Source organism: Microtus pennsylvanicus, chromosome 5 (assembly GCF_037038515.1).
Source record: "Microtus pennsylvanicus isolate mMicPen1 chromosome 5, mMicPen1.hap1, whole genome shotgun sequence".
NCBI classification, from domain to species: Eukaryota; Metazoa; Chordata; class Mammalia; order Rodentia; family Cricetidae; genus Microtus; species Microtus pennsylvanicus.
Genome location: NC_134583.1, coordinates 82271535 through 82296694, shown reverse-complemented (window position 1 = coordinate 82296694; position 25160 = coordinate 82271535). Strand labels below are relative to the sequence as shown.

At 48.8% G+C, this 25160-nt stretch overlaps 1 protein-coding gene and 1 non-coding gene across 5 annotated transcripts; one reads left to right on the top strand and one right to left on the bottom strand.

Annotated features, from left to right (window-relative positions):
* Positions 1-580: 580 nt before the first annotated feature.
* Ptdss2 (phosphatidylserine synthase 2) lies at positions 581-25160 on the bottom strand. Of its 4 annotated transcripts, XR_012910624.1 has the most exons (13): positions 24926-25160; positions 20635-20736; positions 12699-12781; positions 9072-9139; positions 7740-7814; positions 4912-5046; positions 4407-4457; positions 3732-3845; positions 3525-3643; positions 2268-2382; positions 2033-2178; positions 1744-1929; positions 581-1427 (listed from the first exon to the last, which is right to left on the bottom strand). XR_012910624.1 is itself a non-coding variant. In XM_075972720.1 (12 exons), the coding sequence occupies exons 1-12, from the start codon at positions 25039-25041 to the stop codon at positions 1238-1240; spliced, it is 1425 nt and encodes a 474-aa protein (XP_075828835.1). In that variant the 5' UTR covers positions 25042-25155; the 3' UTR covers positions 581-1237. The 4 variants fall into 4 exon arrangements, 2 of the variants coding, with proteins under 2 accessions (XP_075828835.1, XP_075828836.1); XM_075972720.1 differs by lacking the exon at positions 7740-7814 and having other exon boundaries at positions 24926-25155; XM_075972721.1 differs by lacking the exons at positions 7740-7814; positions 20635-20736 and having other exon boundaries at positions 24926-25122.
* Positions 7750-7820, top strand: Trnaa-agc (transfer RNA alanine (anticodon AGC)). Its single transcript has one exon. It is a non-coding gene; the product is annotated as a tRNA-Ala (tRNA).

The following is a 25160-nucleotide window of genomic DNA, read 5'->3' as shown; positions in this document are numbered from 1 at the left end:
GATGCCCTCTTCTGGCCTCCTGTGTAATTTTACCCACAAACGTAATTAAAAATAAGAATAAGTAAATATTTTTTAAAAGAAATTTTAGTCAGGCATAGAGGCACAAACCTTTAATTCTGGGAGTCTGAAGCAGGAGGACTGGCAAGAATTTGAGGCTAGCCTGGGACATATATGGAGTTCTGTGGCAGTCTAAACTATGCAGCAAAACCTGGTCTCAAAAAGCCCAAGAAACATGTTGCCTGAGAAGATTGAGACAAGACTTGTACATCTGCATGTGTGGGACAACTGGACCTGTCAGAGACAGGTGGTTTGTCTTTGCATTCCAGATGGCTACAGCTATAAAGTTTATAATTCTCTCCCATGATCCTCAGTGATCACTGCCCCACCCCCAGTGAGACAATGTGGGAGTCAGGGGTAGCTGCCCAGGACATGTGTCCTGTGAGCAGCTATGCCTGTCCCTGGAGAGTTGTATCCCACGGCCCTTGAAGCCCTGTAAGAACTACGTTCTGCACACACACTCAACTCCAAATGGATGTAGCAGTCCCTTCTCACAGGGCAGAGAAGGCAGCCGGAGGCTCTGCACCTTCGCCATCGCTTTATTTGTTCTGTTTGCTCACGAGTGCAACTAGACTCAGGGAGCCAAGGTGACAACACAACCCTAGCACCTGGGGTACAGGTCTCCAAGTTGGATTCTCTGACTTGATGCCCCTCTCAAGGGGCCAGTCTGATGACCTCCCTCCATGGACATGCCACCCATCTCAGAGTCCTGCTTAAACCAAGGCTCCAAAGACAACGTCTCGGTGCTGGCTCCAGATCTACCGCTCTGCAGCCACCTTAGTGTTGTCACAGCCTTCACCGCTGCTGCTTCAAGTAGGGCGGGGCCACGGGGTCTCATGGGGCTTTGGCCTACCCCACAGGGGGTAGAGAAAGAGTACAAGATGCCTCTTCTGGTCTGTGGTGAGACTGAGCACGAGGGAGACCATGGGTCAGGGCCTTCGCTGACCAGGTAGGACAGGCAGGACCCTTGCTCTAGAGCGTGCTCCAGGCTCACTGGTCAGCTCACAGCCCTGGAGAAGTGTCAGGAGCCAATATGTGCACACACCTACCTGCACACAAACACGTACACTCAGGTGCCCCTGGTGGAATGGGGATGGGCCCCCCTCCTCTGAAGCAGGGAGCATAAGGATGGGAGAAATGGGACAGCCCTATGGCACAAGGCCAGTGAAGACGGAGAGGATCATGAGGCGGCCGAGGCCCCCTCCTTCTCAGCAGGTACACTGTCACTCGTGGTCCCCTCTTCCTCTGCAGTCCCAGTCCCTAGTAGGTCATCATCTGGCCCTGGGTGCCCATCCCCATTGTTGACAGCTCTGCCCTGGTGACTCTGCTGCTTCTGTCGCCGGGTCTCCTTGTACCTCATGGTGATGTCCCTGTGGGGCAGCACAGCCACCTCACCACCTACCCATGCAGCAGCCCCCAGCACATACCCATAGACACCTGGTCACCTTTGCTTTGCAAGAGGCTCCATCTGCTACAGTTGTAGGAATGGCCGGAAAGAGGGTAAGCTGGAGTGCTAGCTACAGGCAAGGCAGAGTCACAGCGACTCAGAGAGAGGACAGGGGCAAAGGCAGGTAGAGCCACAAGACAAGGGTGGGGAATGGATGGAGCCCTGTCTGGATTCAACCAAAGGGGGACAGACATCATTCACAGTAAAACCTGATGGCTTGGGGTCCCATCCCCACTCACCGCAGGAAGAAGCGCCAGACAGTCCACGTAAGCACCAGGATGGAGCCAAGAGTCCAGCACTGGGATATGTAGAAGGGCAGTGACAGGGTGAGTGTGTGCGGGTCATACTTCACCACGATGAGCAGCTCTGTGACTGTGATGGCTGCCACCAGCCAGGCCTGCTGGCCCAGCTTCCTGTGGGGCTTCCTGCAGAGAGGCAGCAGCTGCCTTGCTTGCTCAGAACCCCAAATGCCCTTGGGGCTCCCAGGCTCTGGCCTCCCACCCCCTAGGCCTTATGGACGGCCCTCACAGTTCATCCATGAAGTCATAGATCTCACGCATGGCCACACCACCCACGTTCACGAAGAAGACCAGCCGCAGGAGGACCAGGTAGTGTTCAGGGGGCATCCATAGCACAAACTTCAAGTAGAATGTGTTCAGTTCTGCCAGCAGGAACTAGGGGATGGGAGAAGGTCAGTTCGTCAGTTTGAGAACTAACCATTGGTGGTGTGTGGATACACAGTCACCAGGCTGCTGGGACTTACCACCAAGATGATACCACACACGGCCAGCCAGCGGTGCAGGCTGGAGGCGGGCTTCCACTCAAAGCGTACCCAGCTGTAGGGCGTGAACTGAAAGGCAATCCTCTTCATCTTGCCCCTGGGAACCAGAAAGCCAGGAGCCTGAGGGCAATGGCTAAGGCCAGAGAACCTGTGAGCCAGTGCTTACTGCCCTCCTCAGCAGACACAAGGCTCTGTCCTGTTCACAGTCACACACAGCCACTCAGAGGGGCCTATTCACATGCCCGAGGCACCGGGACAGGAGGGGAACCTCATTCCTTATTGTCTCAGGTTTTGTTTTTGTGGTGCCAGGGACCAGGGCGATCCTCTTGTCCCCTACCTCTCCAGGGCTGGACCTATCTTGCCCAGTTCTGCCAGCCCTTTTCTTTTCTTTGTGTGACAGGGTCTCTCTATTGTGTAGCTCTGGCTGTCCTGGAACTTGCTACCCGCCTCTGCCCCCCAAGTGCTGGGTTAAAGGTGTACACCACCTTGCCTTTGTGGCTGAGATAAGGTCTTACTATGTAGACTAGGCTGGCTTCCTGGGACTAAAGGTATGTGCCACTGGGCCTGGCTAATTTTTATTCTTCTAAACTACGTTTCATGTAGCTAAGGCTTGCTAGCCTCAAACTTACTATATACCCATGGATGACTGTCAACTCCTGCTCTGCCTTTACAGCCCAAGTGCTGGGATCACAGCACATTTGGTTCATGTGGTTTCAGGGATTGAACCAGGGGCTTCGAGAATGGGAGGCTAGTACTCTACTGAGCCGAGTTACATCCTCAACCCCCACTTTTTCTTGGTTTTGAGAGTCTCAAAACTGAATCACCTAGACTAGCCTCAAACCTCTGTGCTCAAAGAACTCTCCTGCATCAGCTTCCGCAGCTGTGGAATCTATGGGTGTATACCACCACTTCTGGTATCATTTTTTTCTTAGCAGAGAAACTGGGTATAGGGTTACACACTAGTGCTCCCAGCGCTGGAAGGTGGGGGCAAGAGTCACCCTAGATGACACAGCACGTTTGAAGCTAACCTGCACTGTATGAAACGTAGACCAAACAGGCCCACAGCCTCTTGAGAGAAGCAGGCGAGGGGGCTACATGGAGGAGTCAGATAGGCGTTGACTCTACCACTCTAAGGTTTGAAGGACAAAGGCCCATCTTGCTTGCCACCCTCCTGAGCAGCAAGGCCTTGTGCTCGGGGACCCAATGCCTGTGGTTCCCTCTACAACTCCCAAGATGTACTTGTAGGTTGGAATGTTCCAGAGGCCCTGCCACTTATATGTCTTCAAGGATAGCCACTCGAGGGTCTTCATGCCACAGTAGATGCCCAGCCCGTTGCAGATGAGGACGTCCATGATCCACTGGGTCAGGAAAGGAGAAGTGTTAGCCATGGGTCCTGCGATGACAGGACCAGGCCCACCCCGGCGGCGCCTTGCCCGCTGCACCTACATGGTCCCACCAGCATTCACTGAAGTTGGGCAGCTGGTGCTCCAGGCTGTACTCCAGGAACTCGAACATCACGCTGATGATCATACACATCCACCAGTCACGGATCATGAGGGTCTGTGAGGTGCCAGAGAGCACCCCATCAGGCTCTGCCATCCACTCCCTACAGACTGTGCCCTTCAAACAAACAATCCCAGCCTCCTGCCTCCAGCTCCCAGCCCAGTAGGTCCCTGGTATGTGCACTAGATGGGCAGCCGCCTTTCTAACATTAAGATTGCCAGTCAAAAAGGAGGGACCCAGAAGTTTGGCACTGAGCTCTGACAGAAGGCCTGATTCAGGCTTTGTGCTGTGGCCAACAGGCAGCACTATCATGGGGTACACCAGGAACCCAGGCTGACCTGGGCTTTCTGCCTTGCCATTTTCCTCATTCCCTTTTCCTAACTGGCCACAGTGCTGGGACAGGGCACAGATCGGAGCAGCAGGGGCAGCACTAGCACCTGAATCCTGCTGAGAAACCGTGATGCTTCTGGGATTGCACATATTCTCCAGGACAGCTGTGCCTCCTCACCAGGGCGCGCCCACCTACCACTCAGATCTACTGTGGCCCCAAATAGCCTGGAACATGGAGGAAGGGGGACTAGAGAGAAGCAGGGTGTCAGGCCAGCTAGATTTCCCTACCTTCAGATACCAGCCAATGAAGTGTGCAGGGACAAAGCCATCCAGCTTGTCCTGTAGGTAACAAGAATGCAACCCTTAGGCCCAGCGCCCACCTCAGGCAGTCCCTCCCTCAGGCAGTCTCCTCCCCTATGGTATCTTGGGCACATTTCCAGAGACCGCACAACTTCAAGCTGTGCAAAGGCCCAGGGTCATTCCCTTCCCCTCCCTCACCCAAGCATCCGGGCTGGTGATGCCAAGTCAGAGTCTGGCAAGGATGTTGGTGTGTGGACACCTTTAGATGACCACGCTGGTAACAGAGAGCAGAATGCCTCTCTGTGGATCCTCATCTAACATAAGCAGGCCCATGGGCCTGTACCCCATGTGCAGAGTCACACCACAGTGCCCCGAAGGAGCCTGAGGAAAAGCAGGAAGGTGGACAGTCTTGCAGGGTACCCTGCCTGATCCCATACAGTAAAGAACAGTCCTGGGGCTACTGAAGCCCTGCAGTTGAGGGGAACACCCCTACCCAGATGTTGTGGAAGGGGTCAGTCTTGTTGTCAGCATCATAGATGAGGCAGTTGCCCCCGTAGTCCCTCTCTGGCAATGGAACTCCCAGCCTGGGATCCACATACTTCAGAAACTGCCGGCCATCATGGACTGTCTGCAAAGCAGAGTCATTAGTGTGGTCAGGCTTAGCAGGGCAGCCTGGATGGAGGAGTCTGTGATGTGACCTCTATCTTGCTCAGCATGTCAGAGGGACAGCAGCCCTTCCACTCCAGCTAGAGCACCTCGAGTCCCGGGGAGCCATTAAGGCACAAATGCCAGCCCTACAACACTGTCTCCAGCGGATACAGGACTAGATCCCTACCCAGAAGAGACAGCCCTGCACTGCTGCCTCTCCATAGCCCAGGCCATGCCCAGGCCACTCTGTCAGACACAACCCCATCTCTGGACCTGCAGCAGTTGGTAAGAGTTCTGTCCCCTCGGTGAAGGAAGCACTTCTGGACACAAAAGAGGAGGGGTCCTGGAGCAAACCACCAGCTAGGACAAAGGGCAGGCCAGCAGAGGAGACAGAAGTGAAAGCACACCACCGGCAGGAGAGAAAACGGGAACAGAATGGCCAGCTGACAGTCTAGCCCCTGATCTCAAAGTCTGAGTTCACCTGTCCCTGGTGCAGAGACTTCACAGATGGCCACCTTGCTAATGTCGTGTGCCCTGGAAACTAGCAAGACTTGAGGACATGCTGAGGCAGGAATGTTCCTGAAACCACCTTCTAGCGTAGGCCCTGAGGCCTCAAACGAAGTCAGAAAAGGTGAGTTCTGGGCTTGGCAGAAGTTCAGAATCAAGGGGTACCTGTTTCTAGGTTCAAAACACCTGCAAAATACCCGCTGCCCCTGATCAACATGCAAAAACCCTATGACCCCATGGCACTCTTTTAGAGGGTAGGATGGGCAGGAAGTAGCCAGGCTGCAGAAGGACCTTCAAGATAGAGTACTAAAACTGATGTGATCACAGTAATGTGTTACACAAATGGAGCTGCTGTCTGCGGCCAAGAACTGGGCACGTGACCAGCAAACCCAGTTCCCAGATTGCACTCTCTTAAGTAAAAACTTAAAAGCAGTATTTGACTACAACCTAAAACAAAGTCACACGATTACAAAAAATTATTAGATACTTAACATATGGTAGAAAAGAGACAGGTTTTCCTAAGAGGAATCCCAATAACACACACATATACACACACACACGCGCACATGCACACCCGAGGTAGTAGAGCTCAAGTTCACACACACGCACACGCACACCCGAAGGTAGTGGAGCTCAAGTCCTGGCTCCTCCTCCCACGTGGACAGCACACAGAAACTTCCTTCTAGGGAGTAGAAACATGCTGTAAAGGGCACCATAAGGAGGGACACTGGTGGTGCCTATCAACGATCAGGTCAGTTTCACCTGCAAAAGCCCTGTTGGCAGACGGCATATACCTTAACCCCGTTCAAATCCTGAGAAATACATCAGACAAATTCTAACTAACTATGATGACAGAGCCAGAAAAAAAAAATACAGTTCCAGGAAATCAAAGACATGTGTCTCATGAATACAGATGCAAAGATCCTAGGCAAAATATGATGGAGGATGAGTCTACACTACAGACAGGGTCATCTCAGGAACACATCATAGGTTCCAGTAAGAAAATCATGCCAAGTATGGTGGTAAACGCCTGTGATCAAAGCACTTGGGAAATATAAGCAGGACTACTGGAAGCTTGGGCCAGCCTGGGCTACATGACAAGACCTTGTCTCAAAAACAAAGCAGAACAGAACACCCCAAATAAAACACATTTTAAAAATTAATCAACATAGGGCTAGGAAACTGGCTCAGAGGTTAAGAGCACTGGCTGCTCTTCCAGAGGTCCTGAGTTCAATTCCCAACAACCACATGGTGGCTCACAGCCATCTATGATATCTGGTGCCCTCTTCTGGTGCACAGGCATATAAGCAGGCAGAACACTGTTTATGTAATAATAAATAAATAAATCTTTAAAAAATTAATATAAATGCCATCATCAATAAAGGAAAACACATAATCATCTCACTTAATGTAGAAAATGCATTTGAGAAAATCTAATATCCTAAAATCAAATAATACAAACACTCAACCAGCTACAATTGAACTGCTTTTACTTGGTGAGGGCTTCTAGGAAAAGTCAGAGCTCTCAGCAGACGCAGGGCAGAAAGGTAGATACTCTTCTAAGATTAAGAACCAGTTAAGGAGGTCCATGTTTGCACTCAATACATTTCTGGAAGGCCCAGCTACAGGAGTCAGGCAAGAGTGACAAACAGAAAGCCCCAGACAGCACACATGGCCAACACAAATGGAGCTGCTGTCTGTAGCCGAGTACCAGGACACCTGACCAGCAAACCCCACTCCAAGATTACAGTCTCTTAAGACTATTCTCCATCCTTTAGGAAAGGGACAGGGCCCTAGGAAAAAGGCAGATGGCAGGAACTAGAAAACATCAAATCCTGTACTCCTGTAGGATTTGATGTTTAGCAAGGTCACAGTGCACAAAGCAACACGAGAATAAACTGTATTTCTACACACTGTTAACAAGCAGTCCAAAACAAGACTGAGAAAACAATTCCACTTAGGAAGGCATGAAGTGAGTGAAATCCTCAGGAATAGTTTAACAAAGGAAGCACAAAACTTACAGCAGTAAAACTATAAAACATAGGAGGAAAAAAATTAAGGACCTAAATAATGGAAAAAGACCCCATGCTCATGGATCTCAAGACTTATTAACGTCGGGGTGGCAGTATTCTAAACTGATCAATGCAACCCCTGTCAACATCTCACCTGCTAGGGCTGGGGTGTGGCTCAGTAGTAGAGCGCTTGCCTAGCATGCAGGAGGCCTGGGTTCCATCCCCAGCACTGCAAAGAAAGAAAAAGAAATCTCATGGGCTCTTTTACATAGCCAGAAAGGGATTCTATCACTTGTTTGGAAATGTAGATCAGATGACACAGGACAATCTTGAAAGAGAAGATCAAAGTGCGGAAGACTACATTGCCACCTGACCAACCATACACCCACCAGTCTCTGCAGCGCTGTCAGCCCATGAGAAGCAAGGTCGGCCTGAGGAGCCCAGAAGATATGAACCTAGGTGTGCGGTGGTGTTTTCAAGTGGGTCCGTGGCAGAAAAAATACAAAACACAAAACCAAGAAATGCCACCGTATACCCATTAGGATGTAACTCCATTCACCAGCAGCAACTCCACTTCGGAGCACTCACACAACAGAACTGAGGGAAAGCAACAGCAAGTCAGTGCTGGTGGGGTGCAAGATGGCACAGCTATGCTGGAAGGCAGCCTGGTGGTTCCTCAAACCGCCGAGGGCACACGTGTGAGGTGATCAGCGAGACCACTACGGCCTTTGAGGACAGACACGGAAATCTGTGTCCATACAGGAGAGCAGCGTGAGTCACAGCAGCTCCAAACGGGAAACCAAGTGCCTCTTGGCTCTGCTGAGTGGTGAGATTGCCACCCTGAAGTGTCTCTCAGCTGACGATACAGCTGGGTGGACCTCAGAAGGACGATAAGCTCTGGCTAGCTCCACTCATGAGCTGTTCTGAGACAGACCGTGAGAGATGGCAGGTAACGGTAGGACAGAACAGAGACTATCGAGGGCTTTGAGTGGGTTTTCAGGAGATGAAGCTGTTCTGGTCTTGCTAGGATGTCCATACATGCACAGGGACTTGGCCCTGATAACGGCCACAGATAGCACAATAACAAAGCTGGCCACTCATTCATGAAGCTCAGAGTTCAGTGAGTGAACCATTAGTGAACACATAATGTAACACTCCATCCCACTCCACCCCTGGTGAGTCGCCAGCCCCACCAGCTCTGCGGGTCCCAGGCTAGGCCAAAGTTCAGAAAGCCTGAGCTGTTCAGCTACAGGCCAGGGCAAACCTGCCTGACTACACATTTTCTGGCCTGAAATCAGATGAGCTGCCTTCTCCAGCCTGTGCCTGGACCCACACTCAGACAGCCCCTCCACACTGGCCCTCCCGGAGTGAGACACTGTGTCTGCCTGTGCTGGTCCAGCCTGACTCCTTGCCAGGACTTGGGGCTGACAATCAAGGCCTCCTCTATTATCCATTCCTACTTTATCAACCAAGAAAAACTGCTTACCTGGAAGAGGATGAAGATGAGAAACAACTCGTAGACCACACTAACACACAGCCAAAACCGCCAGTAAGCTACAACAAGATAACAGCAATGTCAGGGGCTCTGTTCTGGGGCTCTAGGCTCCACCCAGCCTCAGGAGGGTCTTCATCACAGATAATATTTTTCTGGGGGTACTCAGGGGTCCTTTGTAGAATTTTCACAAGGCCTAAATAAATTTACACACAAAGCTTCTCTCTGAAATGCATCCTCCATCCCAGTCCTGAGGAGTTTATTTTATTTTGCCTTACTACAGAGGCAGAGGCCTATAACGCTGGGTAGACGTGGTGGTGGCGACACCCTACTCTTGTATGTGCTGCTGCACGTATGTGCTGCTGACCTGCTCTAGGTTCTGCTGGACATTTTTTCTAGGGATGAAAACCTTGTAATTCTAATATGTTTAGTTTTTAATCATGAATGAGTACAAAGTTTAGACTTTATTTAGGAAGGTGTTTTAACACAAACCTTACCAGTAGACTTCTGATATTCAAATACCCTCCGTCCTCAACAACACCATGGTATTGAAGAGCCAGGGAGGTGCCAAGCATTCAGGATCTGTGACCTATTGTTGAGAATGACCAACCCAGATAGAAACATGATGTGGGATGCTCTTACTGGATTTGTTCATGTTACTCCGGGTTACACAGATGGAGGTTACGAAGTGGAGGAGGAGCCTGTGTGAAAATCTTCACTGGCGCTAGGGGTGCAGTGGTCGAGGGTGGCAAGAGGACCTACACCACTGGAGCTTGTGTAATGAGCGGGGAGGGGGTGTCCTCCTCAAAGAGGCAGACACCATTTTTTTTTTTTTAAAGTTTTTCAAGACAAGGTTTCTCTGTGTAACAGCCCTGGATATCCTGGAAATCACTCTGTAGACCAGGCTGGCCTCAAACTCACAGAGATCCATCTGCCTCCGTCTCCCAAGTGCAGGGATTAAAGGTGTGGCCATCACTGCCCAGCCCAACAGTAAGGTTCATCAGCTCGAAAACGGACATCATCTGTTCGCTAGTGCTGTTTCCTGTCTTTCCCATATTGTTTTCAAGAAAGAGCCCAAATCAGAAGCTGAACTACCTGAATCCTTGCTTCTACACCCCGCCCCCAAACTCCCCGACCTCTGGGTGTGGTGGGTCCTTTGTCCACCTAAATATAAAACGTGAGACAGGAACACAGGCTGTTTAGCAGTGCTGGGGATGACATCTGAACCCTAGCTTTGAACTCAGCCCCAGATAGAAGAACCAGGAAAGGGGCTGGGACTGCGGCTCAGTGGTGGCACACTCGTCTAGCATGCATGAGGCCCAGGGTGCAGCTCCTAGCACTGCACACAGACAAAACAAAAACAAAAAACTGAACCACGGAGGGAGGCTGTTTCAAAGGAACCAGGACCTGTTTCAAGGTGTTCACAGCCAATTAAAGTTTCCAAATAAAGCAACTCCCCAGGGAGGTCAGCTGAAACCTCATTTTGCTGCTCTAATGAGGCCAGGCAGATAATGGCTCCAGCTGAGGCAGCTTGACTGGGTCTTCCTAAGTGCAGACCAAGAGGTAGGGTCGAGGGCACAGTCCTGCAGAAAGGCCTCCCTCCCATGTGATACCTGGTGATATCTCACTTAGCTACATCACAAGCCTTTTGACTGGAGGCTCTGATGGCTCCAGATTCAGTACATTAACAAAAAGTGAGTGGGCGGTGGGAGACGGCAGAGGAACGACTCCCTACATAGTAAGGTAAGAATGGTAAAAAGCCTGGCGCTCACGCAGAGCAGCTACACTGGAAGGAAAGGCAGAGCAGAGCTCTCCAAGTAACTCATAGGTGAGCATGCATGTTAAGAGGGAGAGGACTCGAGCATGGCAACACAGGCCTTTAATCTCAGCACTCGGGAGAGACAGGCAGATATCTGAGTTGAAGACCTGACTGGTCTACAGGGTAAGTTCTGGGCAGCCAAGCTACACAGTGAGACCCTGACAAAAAAAAAAAAAAAAAAAAGGGAGAGGAACAACATCCATCCAAGTACTGGGAGCCAGAGCAACAGTCACTTAACTCAGAGTCAGTGGGCGCCTCTGAAAATTCTAAACCCTTTCAGACTTGTGCTTGTCAGGATATAGGGCTTGTCCCCTGGACCTGCAAGTCTTAGAGACACTTCCAGTGTCCAGCATGCTCCTGTCTGTCATGTTCACTGAGATGTGGCTTCCAAGATGAGGAAGTATGTCTTACTGGATGGGCTTACAGTCTTCTTCTAAACACAGGATAAGCACTTAGCAATTAGTCCCACCTCCTTGTACACATGCAGTTTTATTGTAACAAAGCAATGTGTACGACTTTAACACCTAAAACTGAGCATCCTTCCTTTCTAGTAAAAAATCAAATATACCTGTGTAATAATAAGAATTAAAAAAATAGAGAATGTCAACTCCAAATAAAATTCTATAGGTTTTGTTGATTTCCCCACTGTATGGTAGAGTTCGAGTCATTCAGAGAGACATTTCAGAAGTTACATCTGAAAACATCACAATTAAACATGTCATCAAACGAGAAAACATGCCACTAAAACGAATTGGGCACTTTTTAATTATTTTGCTTTTCTGTGGCTCTGCTTCAAACCTTACTGAGGCAAGGGCTCGGAGAGTGGAGGACTACTAAGGGCTACGAGAAGACTCAGTAATCTAGCAGCAATTACACAGCCTATTGGGATCCTTGAAGGGCCCAGCTCAGAGCTTCTGGGCCACAGGGGAGTCATGTTCACAACTCATAACTAACTTACCCTTGGCAGACATGCCCCATCCTTAAGGGCTAATCATCCCTTATCTCTGCTCTTATCTCTGCTCCTACAGTGGTTTGTTATACAATCAGGTTAAGTACACAGAGACATGTGGGCAAAATCTCAAGACTGCCTAATTCACAAAATACAAAACAACAAAAAACCCACAATCAAACAAAACCTAGGAAAACCAGCAGTGTTGTAGCACTCACTTGTGGTCCTAGTATTCAGGAAGGGAGGCAAGGGAATTCCATGAATCCAGGAATTTGAGAATAGCCTGAGCAATAGTGAGACCTTCCCTCAAAAATAAATAAATAAATAAATATACACAACACATCCAAATTTAAGTGTTTATTTTTTTACATGCCTAAAAATAGTTTCTGTATTTCAGCAGTTATAATCCCATTGAGAGAGAAAAGAAACACGTTTCTAAATATACGCTGAGGCCCTTAAGTCACACCAAGTTGTAGCCTCAAGTGCCTCCTAGTCTGAGCTCTGGCCAACTGAGGAGAAAAGTGGGTGGCTTATTACCTCCAGCTGAGGTTCACAGGGGACAATCTGATGCATGGATTTGTCAGAACTTGGGAAAGGGTGATGGAGATAGCATCCATCGGCTACCTCTAGGTCTCTAGCTCCTCCTGTGATCCTAGGGCACCCTGGTCTGCAGGAAGAATGTGAGAGGGCCATAGGACAGGTGGAAGGAAGTATAGTCAGCTCTCCCTGACATGGAGGTAGCAGCCACAGGAGCTGACAGAAGAGGACAGGACATTCACATCCAGCAGAACAAACATAGCAGCTGCTCAGAACAAAAGGGATACACGGCACACGTGGAGAAATGGCAAGTTACCTGGATGAGGTCTGGAAAATGGCCCGTCTTTGGCTTGTGTGACTCCAAAACATAAGAAAACCAAAATACTGGCCACAATACCTCTGCAAATAAAGAACAAACAGCCCCTCAGTGTGTGCAAGCTTTTTCTAGGTCTAAAGCTGGCCCTGAGCACAGCTCTTCTCTACAACAGAGCAGTCCTCCACCTCTCGCAGATCTCTGGGGAAGGAGCAGGAAAGGGGCAGGGCTTAAAGCTTCTTCAGCTAGAGCCCATTCACGTGGGATTCTTCTGCATGACAACCATGCCCCTTGCTCCTGTTTGCCGATTTAATCAATTATCTCACTGTGGACCCCTGGACATGAGATTTCGCGCTTTGAGTAATGCTCCAACATCACTTTTTTTTTTTTTTTTTGTTTTTTTGGTTTTTCGAGACAGGGTTTCTCTGTGGCTTTAGAGCCTGTCCTGGAACTAGCTCTGTAGACCAGGCTGGTCTCGAACTCACAGAGATCCACCTGCCTCTGCCTCCCGAGTGCTGGGATTAAAGGTATGTGCCACCATCGCCGGCCTCCAACACCACTTTACTGACTTTGTTGCTCAGTTTTTGGGTTTTTGTTTTGTTTGTTGTTGTTGTAATTGTTTTTAATTTGAGACAAGGTTTCTTTGTGTAGTCCTGACTGTCCTGGAATTTGCTCTGTAGACCAGGCTGGTTTCAAACTCGGAGATCTGTCTGCCTCTGCCCGAGTGAAGGGATTAAAGGTGTGCACCACCAACACATTTTTTTTTTCTTTTAAAGAAAACATGCCTTGTTTTGGCACACACCTTTGATCCCAGCACTTAGGAGGTAAAGGCAGGCGGATCTCTGTGAGTTTCTGAGTTTAAGGGTCAGCCTGGTCTACAGAGCTAGTTTCAGGACAGCCAAGGCTACACAAAGAAAGACCTGCCTCCCACCCCCAAAAAGAACACACTTGAAAATAAACCACATCTACGCTGAACACATACAGACGATCTCCTTGTCACTGTCCATCAAGCACTAAAGCAGCTCTGTGTGTGGCACATTTCATATCAGCTAGTATATTTTAGGAAGTGGACATATCTGTGGCTGTACACCGATGGCACTGTGTGTAAGGCATTTGCGTGCACACACTTCATCTTTGGAGGATCTGAAAACCAACACTCCACAGATACCAGGGTAATTGTATGTGTGGATATAGGGTGGTGAAGGCAAGCGTGCACCATTCTCTGTTCTCAGAGCATAAAGCTAGCCTTACGCTAGTGGCTACAAGTTACACCCAGCACCCAGACCTTGGCTTCTGGTGTTCTTCAGTATGAGACCCAGACTCCATGGAGTCACTGTAAGGCCAAGACTGAGACAGAAAAGGCCCAAGATCAGCCTAGAAGTTCCTGCTGTGTCTGACACTCAGAAGAGCCTGCGGTGTTCTCAGGTCATCTCACAGCAACAGCCTTAGTCAAAACTGAGCAACAAGCCAGGTGGTGGTGGTGCACACCTTTGATCCCAGCACTTGGGAGGCACAGGCAGGAGGATCTCTGAGTTCAAGGCCAGCCTGGTCTACAGAGCTATTATTTCCAGGACAGGTTCCAAAGCTAAGGGAAACCCTGTCTCGAGAAAAAAACAAAAACAAAAACAACCCACTGAATGTTTGCCCAGGACTCGGGTTTAATTTCTAGCACCCATAAGACAGCTATAACCATCTTTAACTTCAGTTCCAGGAGATCTATCATGGGCACCAAACACACAAATGGTGCACAGTCAAAATATCCAAACACACAAAATTGAAAGAGAAAGATCTTAGTTCCCTAAGCTGCTTCCCAATGTGGACAGACTCTGCATCCCTATCTGCTGTCTCAGATCCTTTCGGGTTTTACATTTCCGTCTCCCTAGAGGTGTGTGGTGGCGTCTGAGACACAGTGACAACAAGTGCTGCCCATTTCAGATGCTGCTTCCTCTGTTTCCTCCTGGGTACAGTATCTGCTCAAGCCTTTCTCCATCAACATTTATTTATTTATTTGGTTGGGTAGTTTTTTGAGATAGGATTTCTCGGTGTAACAGCTCTGGCTGTTCTGGAACTTGCTCTGTAGACCAGGCTGGTCTTGAACTCACAGAGATCCACCTGTCTCTGCCCTCTGAGTGCTTTATTTTTATAACTTTAATTATATGTATGTGTATTTATGTATGTGAGAATATGCACATAAGTGCAGGTCCCTGGAATGTATTAGACCGGTTGGAGCCGGAGTTACAGACCGTGATGGGCCACTAGACATGGGTGCTGAGAACTGACCTTGGTTCCCCACAAGAACAGTACACATTCTCAACAGCTGAGCCTCCACTCTGGCCCTCAGTCCTGAGTACAGAGTTATCATACTGTCCAGGCTGGGCTCCTATTCATGGGTTCAAGCAATCTCCTACGCTTCAGCCTCTAGAGTAGCTGGGAGTACATATGTGTATCAACACATTTTAATTGTGACTGCCCTTTTAAAAATGTGAGTGGGTTTTTGTTTTGTTTGAGAAAAGAGGCAAGATCTTGCTATGCAGTCCAGACTGGTCTTGAACTTAGGATTCTCCTGCTTCAACCTCCTGAGTTCTGAGATAAGAGGTGCGTGCCATCGTACCTGGCCTTTATAGTTGTACAATTTTTTTTTTAAATATTTATTTATTTATTATGTGTACACTATTCTGTCTGTGTGTATGCCTGCAGGCCAGAAGAGGGCACCAGACCCCATTACAGATGGTTGTGAGCCACCATGTGGTTGCTGGGAATTGAACTCAGGACCTTTGGAAGAGCAGGCAGTGCTCTTAACCTCTGAGCCATCTCTCCAGCCCCCTATAGTTGTACAATTTTAAAACTGTAAATGGATGGACATGTGGCTAACTGAGGCGAGAGAACCTCAGTGTCCCCAGATCACCACACAGATGGTGAATCTGCATGGCACAGCACAGCAGTCCTGACTGTCCACAAAGACATGCAGCCACTGTTGTGGAGAGAAGCAAGACACAGAAGAGCAACATAGTAACTCCACTCCTGGGCCAGCAGCAGGCTCACAGGTGTGAGCAGCTCAACACACCAACCTGTACCTTTATCAGAAATGCGTTAAATTATAGGCCAATAAGGTTGATTTGAGAAGAAAAAGCTATACATACAGTGGCCTGTGCCTGGAGTCCTGGCTCTTTAGGAAGCTGAAGCAAAAGGATTACTTGAGCCCTGGAATTCAAGAATAGACTGGCAGCCAGGCATGGTAAATCACACCTTTAATCCCAATACTTGGGAGTCAGAGGTGAGTAGATTTCTATGAGTTCTAGACCAGCCTGGTCCACATAGCGAATTGCAGAATAGCCGAGACCCACAACCACCCCCCTCAAAAAAACCAACAGACAAACAAACAAACAAAACTCCAAAACCAAAAATCCCATACTGGCAATACAGTGACCCTTCCTCCCACATGTCAAAAACAATGATACACAAGTTGAAATTAAAGACTTTCCAAAAGGGGCAGAGGCAGGTGAATCTCTGTGAGTTCAAGGCCAGCCTGGTCTACAAAGCAAGTTCCAGGACAGCTAGAGATACACAGAGAAACCCTGTCGCTCTTGTAAAGGGTCTGGGCTCAGTTTCCAGCACCCACATTAAAAGGCTCACAACTGCCTGTAACTCCTGTTCCAAAGGATTCAATGTCTCTAATATTTTTGGGCACTTATATACATATAACTCACACAGGCACACATATATACACATAAAAAATTTTAAATCTTTAGAAAAAATTTACAAATAGCCAGGCACATTGCAACACTCAGAGGCAGAGGCAGAGGCAGAGGCAGAGGCAGAGGCAGAGGCAGGCAGATTTCTGAGTCTGAGGCCAGTTTGGTCTACTGAGCAAGTTCCAGGACAGCCAGGGTTACACAAAAAAAACCTTGTCTTGGGCTGGAGAGATGGCTCAGAGGTTAAGAGCATTGCCTGCTCTTCCAAAGGTCCTGAGTTCAATTCCCAGCAACCACATGGTGGCTCACAACCATCTGTAATGGGGTCTGGTGCCCTCTTCTGGCCTGCAGGCATACAGACAGAATATTGTATACATAATAAATATTTGAAAACAAAAACAAACAAAAAAACCTTGTCTTGAAAAACAAGAAAGAAAAATGTTAAAAGTAAATTTGGGGCAGGGGGTCTGGAGGGATGACTCCGTGGTTAAGAGCACTGACTGCTCTTCCAGAGGACCTGGGTGTGATTCCCAGCCCCCACATGTCAGTTCACAACTGTCTGTGACTCTAGTTCCAGGGAATCCAACACCCTCCCACAAACATGTATGAAGGCAAAATCCTTGTTTGTATAGTGGTGGAAAAAAAAGGAAGGCAAAATATCAATGCATATAAAATAGAAATAAATTAATTAAAAAATGAACAAATAAATAAATCTTGGGGAACTGGAGAGACAGCTTAGTGGTTAAGAGCATTTGTTGCTCTTACAGAGGACCCAGATTCAGATTCCAGCACCCATAGGCAACTCACAACTGTCTGTAGCTCCAGGGGATTTGACACCCTCTTCTGGCCTCTGAGGACACTCACCTAGTCTAAAACATACATTCACATATATAAAAATAATTTTTTATTTGTAAGTAAGTCTTGGGGATGTGTCTCTGTGCAAGCAAGAATGCTTGCCTGGCACACGTGAGTGTCTGAGTTCCATCCACAACACCACAAAAATTATACAATATTTTCTGTAAGGTTGGTGAAATGGCTCAGCAGGTAACATGCTTGCCACTAAGCCTGACAATTTGAGTTCCATCTCTGGGATCTGCATGGTAGAAGGAGAAAATTAACTCCCAAAGGTTGTCCTCTGACACTCGTGCATGTGTGTATTGTACATGCTTGAACACAAATAAACATGCAAACAAATACACATAATGAAAAAATATTTTTGACACACAAAACCTATCCTAAGGGCATAAGAAAGCTCCCACATATTCAGGTTCTAGGTTCTATCACAAGAATTACAGACCAGAAAGGTCAGTTCCTTCGTGCCCTTAAAGAGGAAAGAGGAGACAAAGACCATGAGGAGTGGGTGTCCTGTGACCCCTGAGGAGTAGTGAGGCAGCTCTCCTGAGCCTCACCCACACAGGTCCACAGTGCCACCCTCCTTAAGCACGGGAGTCTGAGCTCTTGGACTCTCTAGGTCTGGGTCACCTACTATTGACAACAAGACCAACACACTGGGTGGCCAACAGCTCTGTAATTGCTCTGGCAGATGCTTGGTGACACCTTTGCAGGTTCCTGCTCTTTGGAGAGAAGGCTTTGCTCTTCTTGGAGGCAATTCTTTTCCAGTGACATCAGAGCTGAGCATCTTTAGCTGATTCTACTTCTCATACATAGAAATCTTTTGGGGGAGTAGGCTGTGCCTTTAGGGTTAAACCCTGGGCCCCTAAGCCATACATTCAGCCATGGAGAGCACCTTCTGAGGTGTAGCCATGTCCCGTCTCTTTGGACTTCTTACTAGCCTCCATGCCCAGGCAATAGAGGTGAATTCAGAGAAACTCAGCAGACCCAGTTCTTTTCTTTTCTTCTTTTTTTTCCTTTGAGATAGGATCTCACTATGTAGCAACAGCTGTCCTGGAACTCTCTATGGACACTAATCTAGCTTAAAACTCATAGAGACCTGTCTGCTCTGTTTCCCAGTGCAGAAAGGTGTGTACCATCATGCCCTTTTTGGTTGTTTTTTGAGACAAGGTCTCATGTAGCCCAGGCTGGTCTTAAACTCACCATGTATCCAAGACTGGCCTTCAACTCCTGATCTTCCTGCCTCTGTTTCCCAAGTGCTAGGTTTACATGTATGAGCAATCATACCTAGCTAAGACCAGTTCTATTTGAAAATTCCCTCTGAGCAGATGTAGGCACAACCAAGAGTCCACTGCCTCTATACCCCGGGTCCAATATCTGCAGATGGCCCCTCTGCCAGGACCCTATCTTAAGAGCATGCTGAGCTTACAGGCTTAGCTTGGGACTTAAGAGTATAGTGGAAGCCTTCTAAGAAAGGAGGGAGAAACAGGCAAGCCTGTAGATGACAGTGAGCAGGAAGTGCCAGTATAGACCCAGCCAGACACGATGGACAAGAGAAGGGCTGGTGGGCCTGGAATCAAGTCATCCCAAGCTCAGGGGAAAAAATGAGGAAACTCCTAAGAGGCTGACTCTTAGTAGAAGTTACTGAACAGTAAAGCAACTCACAGAAAATGGTCCAAGAACGGCTGGGCCACCAGCTAGAAAGAGGTGCCTGTATTGCCCAAGAAAGGTAGACGGGAGCCTGTGAGTCCAGCAGTCTGAAGGTAATGTTTCACCACAAGAACCCAAGGGCATACACTCCATTACAAGGTTCACTGTTGGTGGCTCTACATCCCAGACAGGCTGGGTATCCTTATGTCCTAGAGTCTACCACATTGAGGGTGAGCTGTTTGGTGTGATGACACTCTCACAAGGCCCGCAGATACTGGGGAGGAGTACATCCACATGGTCACACCATACTCACTGTGACCCTATTCAATTCTTATCGCAAAGCACTAAGACTTCCATTTTTCTTTTCTTTTCTTTTTTTTAAAAAACGATTTATTGCCGGGCGGTGGTGGCGCACGCCTTTAATCCCAGCACTCGGGAGGCAGAGGCAGGCGGATCTCTGTGAGTTCGAGGCCAGCCTGGTCTACAAGAGCTAGTTCCAGGACAGGAACCAAAAGCTACAGAGAAACCCTGTCTCGAAAAATCAAAAAAAAAAAAAAAAAGATTTATTTATTTTATGAGCCTTGATTGTTGTTTAGACTGCATGTATGTCTGTGAGAGGCTGTCAGATCCTCCGAAATTGGAGTTAGAGACAGTTGTGAGCTGCCACGTGGATGCTGGGAATAGAACCTGGGTCCTCTGGAAAAATAGCCAATGTTTTTAACCACTGAGCCATCTCTATAGCCTCTTAAGACTTCCATTTTTTTTTTTTTAAAGATTTTTTATTTATTTATTATGTACACAGTGTTCAGCCTCCATACCTGCAGGCCAGAAGAGGGCACCAGATTTCATTACAGATGGTTGTGAGCCACCATGTGGCTGCTGGGAATTGAACTCAGGACCTCTGGAAGAGCAGTCACTGCTCTTAACCTTAACCTCTGAGCCATCTCTTTTTTTTTTTTTTTTTTTTTTGGTTTTTCGAGACAGGGTTTCTCTGTGGTTTTGGAGCCTGTCCTGGAACTAGCTCTGTAGACCAGGCTGGTCTCAAACTCACAGAGATCCGCCTGCCTCTGCCTCCCAACTCTGAGTCACCTCTTAAAAAACAAAATTTTGGCCTGGAAATGTTAGGACCATGGAGGTTCCACAAGCAACCAAGGTGGCACTGAAATCTCAATAGATCTCTCACATCCCCCTGTGCCTCTGCCCCTACCAAATCCTCTCTGGTCTCCTCCAGCCCTCCCAGAGCAAGCAGGACCCGCTCAGTAACAGTACCTGACCTTCCTTGCCAGGCAGCATTCCAGGGCAGATACCCAGGCTAGAGGATTAGAGGGGCAGTATAAAAGGCTGTCAGTACTCTGGAGCAACCGTCCCTGCATGCTAGGGACTGGCCTCAGACCTGGCAATACAGCAAGGACAGAGAGTGCTTGTGGCCTGCCTGCTCTGGAGAATCTTGAGAAGCAAGGTCACAGGTGGTCATCGGATGTCCACCAGGCCTCTTACATAGTTCGTTTAAATATTTAGAAAGTACTGGCACCAATACCACCATAGACTCACACCAGCTAGGGGGATCACCCTGAAGGCCACTGCAAAATCTCTTAAAAGGTGACGTGTACCCAGGGTGCTGGGCGAGAAACTCTCCGCAGCTCCAAGGAAAAGTGTGAAAGCTAGTCACTGACATACAAGGGAATTTAGAGCCTGGGCTGGCCAGGGCACCACAGCACACACACCCTCTGCATGTCAGCAGTTACCTCTTGGTGTTGTAGGCTGTATCCTGAGGGGTTTCTTCCAGGAGAGTCACATAACCCAGTGCACAGGTGAGGATGAACAGCACGGTTAAGGTGTGGGCACGCCTGAATTCAAAACACACAGGTAGTGTCAGAGCAGAGACAGGGTCACCAAGTACTCACCCAGCATAGGAGAGGGCCTGACCTGCACTCCCGAGCTGACTGACCATTCCTATGGGTACCAGAGGGATTGAAGTGTACAGCCTATAGCACAGGTAGATATGGTCACATTACTAACACAAGTTAAACATGGAAGGCTTTCCCCCATTTTCCCTCCAGGACTGAGGACTGAGCCTATGGCCTGACATATGACAGACTCTATCCAGCTCTTTGCATAGACCTTAAAAAATGACAACAGCTCCTCGGTTACTTTACTAGTACACTGATCTTCTAATAGGTTTTGAAGTAGCCAATAAGCTGAGGGCGTCCCTGACCTTTTGTTTTGTTTTGTTTTTTGTTTTTCAAGACAGGATTTCTCTGTGTAGTCCTGGAACCCTATTCATAGACCAGGCTGGCCTCAAATTCACAGAGATACTCCTGCCTCTGCCCGCCAAGTGCCAGGAATGAAAGTGCGCGCTACTATCCCCTGACTGGGAGTACTATCTTTTATTTCTCTTAATATACCAAGAATATGAAAAATAAATAACACCTTTCCCCTGAGGTAAAATTTCACCCTTTCATTTACATAGTTACGAAGTACCTCGCCTCCCTAACCTGGGAAAAGTGAAGCAGAAAGGGGGACCCAGAGGCAGGGTATCACCAGATAAACTCACAGCAGGCAGACTTCAGGAATGTCCCAATCAATGGCCGCAGAAGAGCAACTCTACCTTGCTGTATGCACCCTGTCTATCTACCAGCACACACGCACGCACGCACATAAACACACACACGATTCCAGAGGCAGTTATCCTTCCCCTTCCAGAATGTCAGCTTTGTGCCTCCTACTCCTCCCTAGTGTGGGCAGACGCTGGGATAGTCCGGGTCCCATGACCAGGCCCAGGATGAGAGCTGACCTATGTAATCTTGGGACTTCAGTCACTGCATGGGGCAAGCATGAGGACAAACTGGTTCCTTGCTATGAGTGGAAAATACCCAGTTGTTGTTCCTCCCAAGAGATGACCATGTTCCTCGTGCTGAGTGGGTAGAGAGGCAGCCCTGCCAGAACCAACCAGGGAAATATGAAGGTGTTGCCAGGAAAGGGACAGAGCCTGCCCCAGGTCTGCAAGAGGCTCCTAGCTTGTTACACTGGCCTTCCTGGCCTATTGATCTGATAGTTAAAAGGTAAGAATTGCCAAATCATGTTTGCTAGATGTGGGCAAACCTAGGCAAGCTCTAGGCACAGTGAGTGACAGCATACACACGCCTGCAGCTGCAGGAATAAGAACTACTGTGGATGCACTGGTGAGGTCCGCCTCCCTCACCTAGAAGGCTCACTAGAGGCTCCCGGCTCTAGGATTCAAACATAGACCACCAACGCTCAAATTGTTATGGATTCCAGGCTGGTGGGAATAGGTTAGAAAGTGTCACTGGGAGGCTGAAAAGATGGCTCTGAGGTTAAGAACACCGACTTTGCTGTGAGGTGGTGACTCACACCTTTAATTCCAGTACCTGGGAGGCAGAGGCAGGTGGATCTCTGAGTTCAAGGCCAGCCTGGTCTACAGAGCTACAGAGCGAGTTCCAGGACAGCCAGGCAACACAAGAGAAACCCTGTCTCAAAAGAGCCAAACCAAGGGGGCTGGAGAGATGGCTCAGCAGTTAAGAGCACTAACTGCTCTTCCAGAGGTCCTGAGTTCAATTCTCAGCAACCACATGGCAGCTCACAATTGTCTGTAATTCCAGTTCCAGGGGACTAAACACCCATGGCAAATCACCAATGCACATAAAATAAATAAAGATTTATTTAAAAAAAAACTAAACAAACCAAACAAAATAAAACATACAAGCCGCTCTTCCAGAGGACCCATACTGGATCCCTAACACCCATACAGCATCCACCAGTCTGGAAGTATTAGTCTCAAGGGATCCAATACCCTCTCTGGCTTCCAAGGGCACTGCACATATATGGTACACATACACACATGCAGGCAGAACATCAACACACAGAAAATAAAATAAAATTTTAAATAAACAAAGTCCTAGGACTGTGCTATAGTCTGAGCTCTTGTTTAATTTCCAGATAAATCCCCTAAGATAGCAATGGCACTCAGTGGAAATCTCCAAAATACACACTGAAGAATGACTGAATGAATAAATGAATATAAAGCAAGAAAGGCAAGCCAGCTACCCGCTCCAGGATTTTCTATTAGTGACCATCGACTGCACTGGGGAAGGGTGGTGCCTCCCTCCTGCCCAACAGTCATGGTGGGAGCTACCTGATAGAGAATGATGTTGAAATATCCACTTGAGTAATTTATAGTCCATCATGAATATAAGGCCAATTAGAGTTCTTTATTTAAGCAGGGGACCAAAAGTAAACTCCTGCCACAAAGAATTCTTGGCCCTGAAGACAAGACAGAGTTTATAAAAACAAAAACCAGGGATTTTTACAAGCATCGTTTCCCTGCAAGGAAAAAGGAACCCAATGTCCTATCAGGCAGGATATGAAGATGGTGTGGGGTCAGTTATGGGGTTAAAGACCATGTGTCCTGTCGAGCAGGAGGAGGTATGGGGTCAAGACAGCCTGACTTCTTCTAGGTCATTTCAATGTTCAAAGGACCTCAAAGGTCAGAGAAATCCATTTGGCACTAGCTCTGGCCTCAAACTCACAGAGATTCACCTGCCTCTGCCTCCTGAGTGCTGGAATCGCTTCTCTCCCTTCTAATGCTTCCACAGTCACCAGAGGGCATCATACTGAAGAGAAGCCTTGGTGGGACCCCCTTGCAGAAGCTGTCCACAAACCGGGGAAGGTGCTAATCATATCAGGTCCAGATGCAAAACTATCTCCTACAGCCACCCACTTCCCTGCCACTTCAGCTGTATCTCACCAGAGCCTCAGGTACCACTCCCACTGCGAGCCAGAGATACAAGCCGGCATAGGACAGCATCCCTCAGAGAACCCTATCTGTGTGATGGCACCTTCTCCAGAATGAGCCAATCACTTTCAGATCATGCTTCTCTCGCGCTGATTAAATGTGCTCTCAAAGCTACTTGCACTTAGCATCACCAGTAGGTATGCATCTGTCTGTGCACTCGGCTCTCACTCATCTACAGGAGCCACCCAGGGACTCCAGTATTGCATTCGAGGGTGGAAACTCAGTCATTCTAAGGAAGGAAGGGTAAAGCTTCCCGGTGGCCATGGCGCAGGCCTTTAATCACAGCACTCGGAAAGCAGAGGCAGGTGGATTTCTGTGAGGTCCAGGCCAGCCTGGTCTACAGAGTAAGTTCCTGAACAGCCAGAACTGTTATACAAAGAAAACCTGTCCCGAACACACACACACACACACACACACACACACACACACACACACACACACAGAGGGCAAAACCATTTCTCTCATGAAGTGGGCTCTGGTGCATGAGTTTTTATTTTTATTATTTTTGTTTTGTTTTGTTTTTCGAGAGAGGGTTTCTCTGTAGTTTTGGAGCCTGTCCTGGAACTAGCTCTTGTAGGCTGGTCTCGAACTCACAGAGATCCACCTGCCTTTGCCTCCCGAGTGCTGGGATTAAAGGTGTGCACCACCACCGCCCGGCTGGTACGTGAGTTTTAAGTTTTGTCATTTCTCACAAATAAGGAAAGGTAAAGGGTTAGCCCAAGGTCAAGGGATCACACGTTCGACTGGTCAGCCAGGGCGGTGGCATGGCTCTTCAAAGGAGCCAAAGCACCTGCAATTCTTCGGCACTCACTCCACTAAAAGCAGAGGAGGAGGCCCGATCCCAAAACTTGTTAGGGGCTGAACTGTGCAGGCCAGAATCATCGAAAAGGGTAGCGATGAGCAAAACCTAGCACACAGACATGCCAGACCCATCAGGCCAGTTCAAGGCAATACCACCGGGGAGAAGCCGGGGAAGAAAAGAGAGGGAACGTTACTTATGTGTGGTGGCGAGGCCTTCCAGAGCTCATCCCGGGGTTCCCCCGACCCGAAAAGCACTCGCCATCTCACACGCAGATGACCACGCGGGGAAGGAGGGTTCCACCCGTTTGCCGGCCGGTGAGCCCCGGTGCGCAGCTCCTCCAACTAATCCCGGCCTTGTCGGTCCCCGACTCCAACCCAAACCGCCAGTCCCAAGCCCGGACACGACGCGGGGAGTCCCTCACCAAAAGAAGGTGTTGGTGCCATCGTCGTAGACCTCGGACTCGGTGCTGCGGCGACCCTCAAACAGCGGAGACCCAGACCCCGAGCCTCTGGCGACTCTGCGCTCGCCCCTCCGCATGGCGCCCGGCCTGCGCAGCCCGCCAGGCTGCAGGCAGCGGGCAGGGGTCGCGCTGCCGCCCAGCGGGGTCTCCGCGGGAGTGGGGCGGGGCCGTAAGGCATTGTGGGACGCGTAGTGCG

Bases quoted from the DNA above. Each gene is read 5' to 3' on its own strand.
- Ptdss2 (XM_075972720.1), bottom strand. From the start codon at position 25,041: ATGCGGAGGGGCGAGCGCAGAGTCGCCAGAGGCTCGGGGTCTGGGTCT. The intron at 12,782-20,634 runs GTAACTGCTGAC...CTTTATTTGCAG, and splicing joins ACAGCCTACAACACCAAGAG to AGGTATTGTGGCCAGTATTT. The intron at 2,179-2,267 runs GTAAGTCCCAGC...CCCATCCCCTAG, and splicing joins TGTGTGGTATCATCTTGGTG to TTCCTGCTGGCAGAACTGAA.